Source organism: Montipora capricornis, chromosome 6, assembly GCF_036669925.1.
Source record: "Montipora capricornis isolate CH-2021 chromosome 6, ASM3666992v2, whole genome shotgun sequence".
NCBI lineage: Eukaryota > Metazoa > Cnidaria > Anthozoa > Scleractinia > Acroporidae > Montipora > Montipora capricornis.
In genome coordinates, this window is record NC_090888.1 from 2,019,266 (window position 1) to 2,031,765 (window position 12,500).

Consider the following 12,500-nt stretch of genomic DNA (forward strand, 5'->3'; position numbering starts at 1 on the left):
TTTTTAAAATTAAGACATTGTTGTATTGTTTTAAGGCTATGATAAAAGGGCTAGAGGAGCCAGGAAACCTTTTCCTTAATTTTCGTTTCCAGGATCATTCCGAAAAAGAATCGCAATGTCCTGCAAACAACTTTACACAATTACGTAAAGACATTAAGTGCAGTGTTTTGCATTAATAAGACATTCGCTGATACCTCTTTTGACTGCAAAAGCAAAGTTATCTCAAGGAATGAATCAGTTTTTTACCTTCTGGGCGTTTTGCAAATTCAATCGTGACGTATTCAGATTTGAAATCAGTGTTTCGTTTGTATGATGCCAGCAAGGTTTTCATAACATTTACTTGTGAAACCACTCGTCTTGTGGCAGGCAGCAGTGCTCGATTCTTCCCATTCTGCGGTTTGTCAGTCATTTTGTTCTTCTCTTGGACAGATCCTGTTGCCTTGGAGTCCTGCTTTGTGTCAGGTTTGGATTGGATCGTCTGAACAATCAAATGTTTGTTCTGTATCAGTTAAGTCTTAAGAGAAAAATATATTACCGACATGATATTCAAGCGTTATTATTTCTAAAGGGCGACCGTGAGATACAGGTTATGGAGTAAGCCGGAACCAGGCCGATTTTAGACTCAAAGACTTTGCTTGTTCCCAAAATAGTGATCTCTATTCTCCTGTTATCCCCGCCTTGTTTCCTGAACCACTGGGATACTCTTTGGTATGTACATTTTTTACTCCCTCCCACCCCTGAGAGTTTTTTATCGGTTGAATTGCGTCGCTGTTTGCTCCTCACCTCCCGAGTGCCCTGCTCACAGCCAGTTTCCATTCCTCCCTCTGTTTCTTGAGCATCGGTCTCAGCTCCATTCAGAGAGGATTCAGTACCTCCCTAAAACAACAAACTTTCATGATCTTTTTACAACATTGGCAAGTTTGTATTAATATTCAAACCTTTCTTGTTGTTAATTAAATGTGAGATCGAAACACTGCAGTCCTCTGCGTGGCAACTTGCTAAGCTACGACGCGCGCTCTTTGAATCACAACTGTTCTTACTGACAAAATGATTCCGCATGTGATTGAGGGCACGAAAAAAAGAAAGTTTGAGCTCCCTGAGCATAGTGCAAACTCCGCTGCCTAATGTGTGCGTGTATCCCTTTCACTAAGCTATGGTTAAACTGCAACGCAGATCATTTATCAAAGAGTCCCAGTTCATCCTCAAGTTCCTTATTCAAAAGAAAGAAACAGAAAAGTTTTTCGTTATTGCTTTCTTGTAATTTACATGGCATATTTAGTTTCCTTGCAGACGTGTATTTCAAAAGAAATATCAATGATGCTGTCAGGCAAGAGATGGAAATACATCTCACAAACGGCAGCTTTAACTTACCATAAGTGAGCGCCTGGATATACCGAAGTTTTGCTAAAGTCCCAGGACAACCAAAACAGCTATGGAATGTTTGCCTTTCGATATGTCATTTAGCATAAAAGCCCCCATAAGAAAGCGTTACTTACCAAGCAAACATCTTACCATAAAAGTCATAAAGGCGAAAACTTCTAAAATGACAGTTTCCTGGGTAACTAGGTTAAGGAAATGACAACTTCAGTCTTTTGGATGACGTGGAGCAACGAGAGAGCAGACACTGTCCTCGACATAATCTAAGGCTTACAATACCGTTACTAGCAAATAGCGTATTCGCCCTGCCATTCCCTGTGGGTGCATCAACAAAACCGAAACAGTAGGCCAGAATCACGCATTCCTGATTAATCTCAGACTTAAGTCCAAACTTCCAACCGAACAGGAAGAGCCATTGTAAAAATACTTCTCACAACTTTTAGCTGGCGATGGAAAGCCAAACATTCCCAATAACCTCTAGAAACCGGCTATTCCTATGTATTTTTGGGAACAAAGTATGTAGAATGGTCTAACGAAGTTAAAGAATCTTTTATCTTAGATTTGCACCGCTTATTTATTTTAATTTTTTTCTTTCGTGAATACATTTACCTAGGAATGACGTTTTGTTTCTTTGATACGCATTGCAGAGGCAGAGCGGGCCCCACTCAGCTTATAATGAACTTTTCCCGGTTTTATTGGCGTATAGTGACTGAGACTTACATTGCTCCCAGCAGTAGATGTTGCCGGTACCCGTTTGTACGTCTGCGCAAAGATCTGTAGAGCAGGGCTTTTTGTCTAAGAAAACAATATGATGACCACGATAACATAGATAGGCCTCGAACCAGCGCCCCTGCGTGCGCAGGCGGCAATGCTTTTGCTAAGACCCTTGGCCTTCAAAGAAAACTACAGTAAGAGCTGGATTTTATGTTACTCCATTGCCATAATTCCAGCAGGATGAAAAAGACCCAACTGAGGTGTTAAATATTAAGAAGGTGCGCGTGAATGCTGAAAGCAACAGACAGACAATTTTAATTTGGATAAATTGTTTTAATAAAATGTTTACCAAATTTACAAAAATAGGTAAAAAAAAATAATAAGTTACTCTATAAAATGCACAAATCTTTTCTTACAAAAATATACAGGGCTGTGTTAAAAAAAAAAAACAAAAATAATTTAAGATATTTTTTCTGATAGGTGAATACCCATCAAATTTCTCCGTGCGATGATCGGTACATGATGGCCCACGTGTGCTAGTACTGGTGAAAAAGAGGCAAAACAAGGTCTTTAAATTCTGAAGAATAAAAGAAGATATAGAATCTATTAGTACGCCGCAACTGCTCTTGAGTCGGCGACCGAGCGAGCCATTGCTTTTGCATTTACTGTCTTTTTGATTACGAAAAGGACGGGGGGATGCATAGCCTGCAGGAGCCAGGAGCCCATAAGTACGTAGGAACGACCCTATTCACTATATTCTTGAGTCAACCTTTGCACGTATCTCTCAATTTTTAGAACCAACCCTTCAGCTATGAGACTCACATTTATATCAATTTACCTCAATTTTCACAATTTGCATTTTTTTTTTTTTTTTTGCTATTTTTGTCTTTGTTTGACAAAAACTTTATTCTGATTGGCCATATTAAACAGTGCGTGCAGAGAAGAAGAAGTCGTGGCGTTCTCAAAATAGAAAGATACGCGCAAAGGTTGCCTCATAGGGCTTGTATGGGAGAGGCAAGCTGCTACTCACGGACTCCTGAAGGAGCTTATCTCCCCATCTCTATCTCCCATACTTGGCCTGGAAGTCAACTCTTTCCCGAGTAGATTTATTTATACAATGCCCCCCATGGGAGATTCAGCAAGTCCACTGTTGTAGAAGTCAATCAAAAGCGAAGGGAAATATGATACTTTGATTTGCTCGGGAAAAGGTTGACGCAAGAAATTAGTGGAAATAGAGGCTCTCCTTGATGAGCTCCGGTGGTTGTCGTTGTCGAGAAACCACAACCGCTAAATACGTCTGTCACCCAGGCTGAGAGGGTGGGGGGGGGGGGGGGAATAAGAAGGGAATTCGGAGGACGTTCTCAAAACTACGTGGAATTGATCCAAAAAAATCTAGAAGGAATCACATATAACTCGAGAGTGCAGCACTTTTGACGAGCGGTGTTCTATGTTGTACGACCACGGGAAACATTTATTCAAACATGGCACGATTAACCGGATTCTCATGAATTGCACCGGTCGGCTACATAGGGCACCACACGCTCTCTAGCAGATAGTTCACGTAACACTTCGAGGAGAAATGGAAAAATTTCACCGCAGAAATTGGTTTCATTAAAGACCAAACAACTTCATTAGGCGCTGATTCATTTTTATTTGTTTAATGACCGACTGACTATCAGCAGATGCGAAAGCTTATCTCTCGCTAATTAAATCTCATAATATATGTTACTGAAAGTGTGCTACCAAAGTGTTAGTGATCTGGCAAGAAAATTCGCATTCCCATCACTCCAATGGTGATCTCCCTTTTAAACCCAAGAGGTAACCGCTGACAGATAATAATAATAATAATAATAATAATGATGATGATGATGATGATGATGATGATGATGATGATGATGATGATGATGATGATGATGATGATGATGATGATGATGATGATGATGATGATAATAATAATAATAATAATAGACCTTTATTTTCACACGATAATGTTAAAGGTGAACATCTTGTGGGGTCGTGCACAAATGAAATCAATCAAAATTAATAAATATCAAATCATATTGGTTTTTGCTGAAAGGGGAAAACCGGAGTACCCGGAGAAAAACCTCTCGGAACAGAGTAGAGTACCAACTCAACCCACATATGGCGCCGAGTCTGTGAATCGTGGTGGGGGGCGAGTGCTCTCACCACTGCGCCATCCCTGCACAGATTACTGTGCTTACCTTGAAAGTTAACGTGTCCATCTCCATCTCGATCAGCTAATGCAAGAATATCTGCTATTTCACTCTCATCTGCTTCATGTCCTTTTGGCATTTCTCTCAAAGCCATTTCAAGTTCGTTTAGGCTAAAGAATCCCTTATTCTCTCGGTCAAAGATTTCGAACGCATTGAACAAATCTGTATTACTCTGTTTTGTTGCCGTGATTTTTCTGATTACTGCAATGAAATCCAAGAAGGATATGCTTCTTTCTCCTCCTGGGGTGAATAAAAAATGTGCAATTGAAAGTATACATACACGATTGTTTTTACTTAGCGTCTAGTAAAGGCTCACCTTTAACCGACAGGCTTTTCGACCATTGTTTTTTTTTTTTTAATGGAAATTCGTATTGCTTGTCGTAGCGATCTGACTGGATGACTTTTTATACGAAAATTGTTCCACGGCACGCAATGCCTGTTTGTCACAGGTGGGCCTTTAAAAAGAGGCTAGGTCACGCTGTTTTAGGTAATTTTGTTTAGTTTTGTTAGTTATGAACTCTAAACGTCAAATTGGCAGAGCAAGTCTTTCATTTGCAAAATCACGGCCACATAACAATTGAGAATGAATTTGAAAAAAGATGGGCCGACGTTTTTCAAATTCACCCAAATGCAATCCATTTCAATCCTCCCCAGTTTTGTCCATCCTTGTCCCTTCTTAGCTTTCCTGTGTTTTTTTGAGTTCTTCTATAGTTTTGAGCCGTTATTTTGCTATTTCTATGGCCATTTGATCAATGCTGAAAATTGCGTGACATAGCCCCTTTAAATACCTTGCGTTACATATTAAAACCTCGCTAATAACGCTACAAATCATCACTTTTCGCTTCAAGATATCCAGCACGTACCATTGTCAAGGGAAATAGTTCCATATGATGCCGAATTATGCAGTTCCACATCACTGTATGAATTGCATATTCCATATCACAAAGCATTGCCTTACACAGCAATAGTTCATTTATTACAAGGCTCACCTGCTAGTCTGAATTCAGTATGGATGATATCTTTGTCGATTGCTGTTAGGTTGTACCCGAGTGAGCAACACAACTGCATCGCTTGTGACAGTGATATTCTTCCACTTCCTGTTCTATCGTAGACACAAAATGCTGTTCTGAACTCTGAGAAGAAAAACGGTAAATAACTGCCTTATTTGCGTGGGAATGAAATTAACGTATAATCATCTTTTTAAAGACTCAAGTAAGTTATAAAGCCAAGCCAAGTACTTTATGAATCCGAGGGAGGGAGAACCTACCGAAGGAGAGTAGAGATCAACGAACTCAGTCATTCAACGTCGATTGCTTCCGTTCGAACCTCAAACGCATTGGTGGATGGCGAGTACTTTACGCGAGGGCCTTTTGCCTTTTGCAACTGCGCGCCAACCATCCTCATCTCGGGTTTACACTGAAATGAAGTTAAAAAGCAAAATCTCACCTTCCAACTGTTCCTCTGAAAAGGATCTCGCATCTCTGTGCGCCGTTTTCTTGCGATCGCGCTCAGACATGTCGTCCTGTAACACAAAGCAAACGAGGATGATAATGTAAATTGGCCACCGTACAGAGATTCTAAGGATACTAATGATGCTGATGCTACTGAGGGTGGGGATGATATTGATGATGATGATGATGTAAAAAATTAAATGAAAGGACAGGAACAAACCTCATCGCGTTCCGCTTTCTTGATGTGCAATCGAACTCTTCTGTCCGCAGATCTAATTTTATCCAAAGCAAACCTCAATGGAACATTAAGAGTGTTCATGCCATCAATCTGCAGGGAACGAATAAATCTCATATTAAGGACGGTGCCTACTATTGTTATTGCACATACGTTCCGCGCATCTCCAGATACTCGGATTTCCTATTGCTAGTGCTTATTACTACAGGGATATTTTTGCGCGGTTCAAAACTATGCGGAGAAAGCAGAACTTGGCAAGTGATCTTGGTATCCAAAAAGAAAATTGGGGGTAACCACGCTTTTTTTAGAGATAATTGAGCTTCAATTTGGAAAAGAACGCCATACATTGCTTTGTACTTTAAAACTTTTTACAAATTGTTGATAATAATTATCTTCGAAGAATGCGTGGTCACCCCCAATTTTGTTTTTAGATTGCAATAACACTTGTTAAGATCTGCTTTTCCCGCATATTCAGTAAACCGCGCAAAAATGCCTTTGAATTAGTAGGCACCGTCCTTAAAGTGCCACTACGATGAAAATTTTTCATGTCCTTTTTTCTCTAGATTTTGAAAATAGACGTACTAAATAGGTATCATGCCAATTTTTGTCTCAAAATTCCCACGGAAAGTATGATTATTGTAACGTAGTTTTTCGGTTTTCGCTGTCCGCCATTACTCGAACGGCAAATGACCGTGAGCAAAACAAGGGTTGGGTCTAGCTGGATCGCCTGGGGTCTGACGTCATATGCGCAACGCTCAAAATAAACGCGGCTAATTTCCCATGCCGTCTATGAGATGTGAGAGATCGCCGAGTTACTTTTTGCTGATATTATATACATTACTCCTTGATCGCCTCGTTCGCTTTGTCAAACGCCCACGAAGCGATGCGCGTATGACGTCACGACATCGATATGCAATAGTAAAGTAACTCTCTCTTGTCATTGTGGGATCATCGCTTCAACCAGTCTAAATTTAGAGCTGTCCGAGGTATTTACAAAATGCTGTTGTCATACGTCGCTCTGTCCAAAATGACCATACAATTGCCCTTGTCTGGTTTTAATATGACAATGTTCTTGTTCTTTCTTAACCTCTTCAAAATGCGCAAGGTTTTAACGTCATTCTTAGAAGGTTGATTAGAGGAGATGTAAACATTTGCAAGATGAGAAAGGTCGGCTTTGAGTCTTCCAGACTGTCCTTTGTCGATAATATTCTTGAACATGGAGCGGTGAATGAGTTTAAAGCAGGTATAGATGTCAGACTTGCGAAGATGTGGAGGGCAGGTTGAATGGGTCAGATCATTTTTCAGTGCATCCAGTTCCTCGGAAGAGAGCTGGCAAGAGGAGAGGTTGGTGACTGTATCACCGGCCTTGAAAGGAATGGCGGTGTTGCGGATCAGCATCTCGAGCCTCTTTTCGTGTCGTGTGATGATGCGTGACATCACTTTGTTGATGTTAGCTGTCAGAACTCTTTGCAGAGTGTGATAGTCTATAGCGCTTACAACATTTCGCAGTTTTGTGTCCCATTCTCTCCTTCCAGCCTCGATCTTGCCAAGACCTTTCGATCTTTTCAAAATGGCACTGCGTAGTAGGCGTTTCCGAATGGCCGCAACAACTTTTCGAAGAACCGTCAAACCTTCAATGTCTTTCCCAAGTTCATTTCCTTCAAGCTAGCTAATGTCGACCCCAGAGATGTTGCAGCCATTCGGAAACGCCTACTACGCAGTCGGAATGAAGTTAAAACCTTGCGCATTCTGAAGAGACAAGGGCAATTGTATGGTCATTTTGGACAGAGCGACGTATGACAACAGCATTTTGTACAACAGTAAAGCAGTAACGAATTATGAACAGAATGTACAGTTAATACATTTAATATCTTGTCACCAGGCTCGATAACTTTATGCAGTAAACTTCCTCGTCTGACTGTCGTGATAAAAATTCCCGGATCACCGGGGACAACCGGCCTGTCTCTCCCACCTCTGATCTTCAATCCCAGATTTCCAAGTCTTCCTGTAGAAGATAATAAATAATGCCATTGAAGAGACGTATTCTTCTTTAATGACACGGGATACTTGGAAAAAATCCGAATCCTACAGCCGTTAGTTTGAAGCCCGAGTTTCCTGTAGGATCTTCCTTTATCTCTCCTCGAAAAACATAAGCAAATGCAGCGCAATCAAGGGTCGTGGCTTCGAGTCCCGCTCAAGACTGGATTCTTTAGGACCCGCGATTTACACGATTAAATTTTTGTCACATGCGACAAGCTTACGACAGGCCTACAACTCGTTTACGATTGCCGTATATGTCAGGAAAAATGTCATAGCATTTTAAAACATGTTTTAAAACGCTGTGACAATCTAAGTCATGTCTTAGGCCTGTCGTAAGCTTGTCGCATTCGCCAAAAATCGCACTTTGTAAATCGACCCTTAAGGTGGGTACACACGAGGGGTCATGTTGCAGCGACAAAAAAATGGTGTAGTGCACACTGAAGTGACATGTAGCAAGGACGTGTAGCGGGAACATGTAGCTGGGACAAAATCAACATGTGCACACAGATTGAATGTTGCAGGTACATGCTTAATTAAGTGATATGTTGCAGCGACATGTCCCCTCGTGGGAACTGATACTTTTAGGGCCGATTTACATGGTACGATTTTTGTCGCTGGCCTGCGTAGCAGGCGTATAAAGGGGAGAGGGTGTGGGGGGAGGAAGATGGGCTGAAAAATCGTACCCTGTAAATCGGCCCTTATAATTGTGCAACACCACTTTGGGCGTTATTTTGTGCCCGTGACGTGTCCCATTCATGGGACAACATGTACCCGCAACATTTTCACGTGTGTGCAAATGTTGAGATTTTGTCCCTGCTAGATGTCCCTGCTACAAGGCCTTAATGCATGTTGCCTCAGGGTGTACCTCACACCTTTTTGACGCTGCAACATGTCCCTACAACATGACCCCTCGTGTCTGTCGACTTTTAGGGGTTCCTTCGCAACTAAGACTTCATACGTTTATTCCGCAGTTTAGTAAATTGCGGAATAAACATTTGACGTATATGATATATATGACATTCATACATTCTAAATTCATTTCGAAAGACATAAGATTTGTTTTCAAGCAACTGCGCTAGTAAAATGTTCTGATTGGTCTTGATAAGATTCAAGCAAATACTCAGCGTCTAGCCCGCGTCTTTTTGATCACGTGATCTCTACGACAAAGCAATCCGTCACCGCACAAAAGCCATGCTCGCGACAAGTTGACGAAAGACAAGTTTGAAAAGTGAGATTGTTTGTACTTTGATTTCACAAAGGCAGTACCCTCTAAAAACGTAAAGACAGTGTAGATGGAAAACGTCCAGAAAATGTCCGAAATGTCAGTGCCTGCCTCGCTTATTTACCTTTTGGACCTGTTGAAAGTTCAACCACAACCTCATTCTCTCCAGTATTTGCATCTTTATAAACTCGGACCTCTGTATCGTCCTATGTAGACAAGAGAAAACGGAGAAGAATAAGAGACATGATTGAGCGGGAATGTAAATGATTTCAGTCTTACCATGGCGCCTTTGATAGCATCGTTTCTTCAGTTGTTTGATTTCTTCATCAATCTTTTATTTCAGCCATGAATGAGTGAATGAATGAATGAATTAATTAATAATAATGCTTATCGTGCCCCTGTTTACTTTGACCATGGCTTTGACCCATGTTTCTTATCCCCGCTTTTCATGTTTCCCACCCCAGTCTCCCCAAAAAACTTCCTTTAAAATTGACTAACAATAACTTGATCAGTGAAAATACCGTGATGATGCCACGTTGTCGTGCTATGATGATTTCATGAAGTTTATAAAGTTGCACACCTTGAGGAAAACCATGTTCCCTTTCAAAAAATAACTTTAGGAGCAACTTCACAATACCCGACCATTGTCAAGTTGACAAGTTGTCTTCTTAAAGCGGCTTCGTTTGATGAACGAGGTATTTCTATTCATATGCAAATTAATCTAAAGTTTGGTCTAGCTTCAACGTGATAAAGTTGTCATAATATGCCTCGCTTTGCACCAAGAGACCGAGAACTAGTTCGGTTTTCTCTGTGTCCGCCATCTTGTAACATGTGAGTTAGTCGATCCTGAGTATTAAAAGTTGTGTTCCTCGGCGTTCCTGTTTATTTCGTCAATGATATCTTTACAAAAGTAAGTTCGTTTGGTTGATAGTTGTCTTGAAAAGGACTGTTTTTGGTGTCACTGACTAACGTTTCGACCACCTGAGCGAAATTCATCGTCAAAGTCAAGGGATTTGTGTTGTGTCTTTCTCTCCAAATTATATCCCGGGCAACTTACCACACAATTTGTCAAGTACAAACCTTTGAAACTGGAATCTTTAAGATTTGAATCTTGGCCACTTTGTTGGCTGCTCGCAGCAAGTTAAAAAACACGTGTTGTGGAACATTTGTAACGTCAACTCCTTCCACCTGAGAAATATAAAAGCGATAAGAAAACGTTGCCAAGAATTGAGGCCGTGTCACGTGTTGGCGAATTCGCCAGACGGTATTCAACAGACATTTGGCATCATGTCAGTATGTGAACCAAATCAAATCAGTCAAGTCATCTTTATTTTTCCTCACGCTCAACAACGAAATCATCAGCTCAGAGCTGCATTCGAGCTACAGAAAGCTGCACGTTTATCAAGCCAAGTAAAAAGAAGGCGATTGCACCTATTAAAGTATGATTTTAAAAGTATGAAAAGAAACAGATCTGCTGGAAATTTAAATTTCACGTACACATTTTTAAACCAACTTTTGGTACATGTTGTCTGCTTAGAACGAAGTGTCTTATGCGACACGTGCACACTTGTGCGTGTGCTTGTGTAGTGACCTCACAGGGGTGGAGGCCGGGTGAAACTTCACAATGCGCGTCCACGAGCGGTTTTGCTTTAGTGTTTGTATTGCCGGTTTTCACCGTCACACCATCATCAAAACCATTAAGCAAATTAAGTCAAGAATCAAAGAGATAAAAAAAGATGAATATTCAAACAGTCTCACAAAGGTTAAGGTCTGTGCGATGTTTCGTGCGGTAGACATTCGAAGAAATGTTTTACTCAAATTTATAAGGCTTTGTATGGAGACGCCATGTTTGTGTCCCTCTCTGGGGCACAAATATGGCGGCCGGAAGCTGACAAAAACATATGTCATCGAGTTTTGCTATAAAAAGCCAGTAGTCGTCTTCTGAGAGCTCATAAATATCTATGTGAGTACTTATTCTCATACAAGGACTGTTACGATTACAAAATCTCCACGGACAAGTCACTTTTTTACCTTAGATGAAAGCATTCGCGACCTCAATTTTAACATCGTGTCACGCAAAAGCTTAGAAATTCAACCTTGCCTTATCACAAGACGATACACCCCACCAAACTGAAAATTTGTGAAAAGGCAAGTCTTCAACTGTTCTAATAACTAACTAAACTAAAATCTGAAAAGGATTGATAATTCCTTATTTTTTAGTTTTGATGACGTCACATGAAAACCAAGAATATCGACGAGTTAAAAAAAGCTGCCGCACCTTGAGAATATGGTCGCCGACTTTTACGTCATTTTTGTGCAACAGACTTCCGACTTTGATTTCCTTTATTACTAATCTCGTTACTCCATCAATTGAAGGTTCATCTCGACCACCTCTTATCTCAAAGTCAAGAGGTAAAAACTCCCCTGAAACAGCACAAGGTAATAATTAGTAGACAGGCAAACAAACTGTAGGAAGAATCATGCACACACTGAAACTATCTAAAACATTTTTGTTGAACCATTTCGTGTTCTTAAAAAGGTCAAGAAATTCAATTCACACTAAATTTCAATTACGACGTTTTTGGTTTAAAACCACCCCATATTTACCTTTCAGTCCGACTGGTAATTTAATACTTGTCTTCTCGGCCTCGTCCAGGTTTGGTGTTGAATCCCTCTCCATTATTTCAGTTCCTCTTCCCGAGTCACTGTCGATGTCCAGGTTCCATTTTTCCCCACTCACAGCAACAATCTTCGAATTGGAAGAAACCTGAAGAGTAAACAAATTAGAGAAAGTGGAGGACTTTTCAGTTAAACATTATACACTAAAATAGTTGAATTCACTCGCCCATGCAACCAAGATATTTCATACAGGGAAGACTACCACACTTCAGTTGAAGAGGTCTTTTGCGACGGGGCCCACGATTTTTCGTTTTTCGTCGGGAAGACTCGAAAGCTCAGTCAACTACAGATTAACCAACGATTCCTACTTATAAGCGTTTCAATTCAAAGCTCTATCAAAGCGCTCTCCCACTAAGCCAAATGACTAGCAGTGTTACGAACATCTCGGGTAAAAGGTGTTTGAAAAGATTTCAACAGTTACTTGGCTGCTTTTTTTTACCTCATCCGCAGGCAAATGCATTGGAATGGCACGTATCTGTACTTTTTCGTCAGCCAAACGAAAAAGTTTTTCAGCTTCTTTACAGGTCACATTCCTGACATCGACATCG

The 12,500-nt window shown here is 40.7% G+C and overlaps 2 protein-coding genes across 5 annotated transcripts in view; both read right to left on the reverse strand.

Annotated features, from left to right (window-relative positions):
* The window catches only part of LOC138051180 (uncharacterized), a 7,220-nt gene extending 5,786 nt beyond the window's left edge, over positions 1-1,434 (reverse strand). Inside the window, exons 1-3 of one of the 2 annotated variants that reach the window (XM_068897339.1) lie at positions 1,372-1,434; positions 784-876; positions 247-478 (exon numbers count right to left, since the gene is read on the reverse strand). In XM_068897339.1, coding sequence (XP_068753440.1) covers positions 247-478; positions 784-876; positions 1,372-1,374 — 328 coding nt within the window. In that variant the 5' untranslated portion in view covers positions 1,375-1,434. The remainder of the gene's footprint in view (positions 1-246; positions 479-783; positions 877-1,371) is intronic. The other variant, XM_068897340.1, reaches the window with a different exon arrangement.
* Positions 1-12,500, reverse strand: part of LOC138051265 (uncharacterized) — a 290,582-nt gene that overhangs the window by 274,424 nt on the left and 3,658 nt on the right. For 2 of the 3 annotated variants that reach the window (XM_068897440.1, XM_068897441.1), the window contains 10 exons: positions 12,392-12,500; positions 11,881-12,040; positions 11,552-11,697; positions 10,354-10,461; positions 9,398-9,479; positions 7,874-8,016; positions 5,997-6,104; positions 5,772-5,847; positions 5,315-5,458; positions 4,314-4,565 (listed from right to left, as the gene is read on the reverse strand). The exon at positions 12,392-12,500 is cut by the window's right edge and continues 5 nt beyond it. In XM_068897440.1, coding sequence (XP_068753541.1) covers positions 4,314-4,565; positions 5,315-5,458; positions 5,772-5,847; positions 5,997-6,104; positions 7,874-8,016; positions 9,398-9,479; positions 10,354-10,461; positions 11,552-11,697; positions 11,881-12,040; positions 12,392-12,500 — 1,328 coding nt within the window. Of the gene's footprint in view, positions 1-2,409; positions 2,669-4,313; positions 4,566-5,314; positions 5,459-5,771; positions 5,848-5,996; positions 6,105-7,873; positions 8,017-9,397; positions 9,480-10,353; positions 10,462-11,551; positions 11,698-11,880; positions 12,041-12,391 lie in introns of those variants that run through there. The other variant, XM_068897442.1, reaches the window with a different exon arrangement.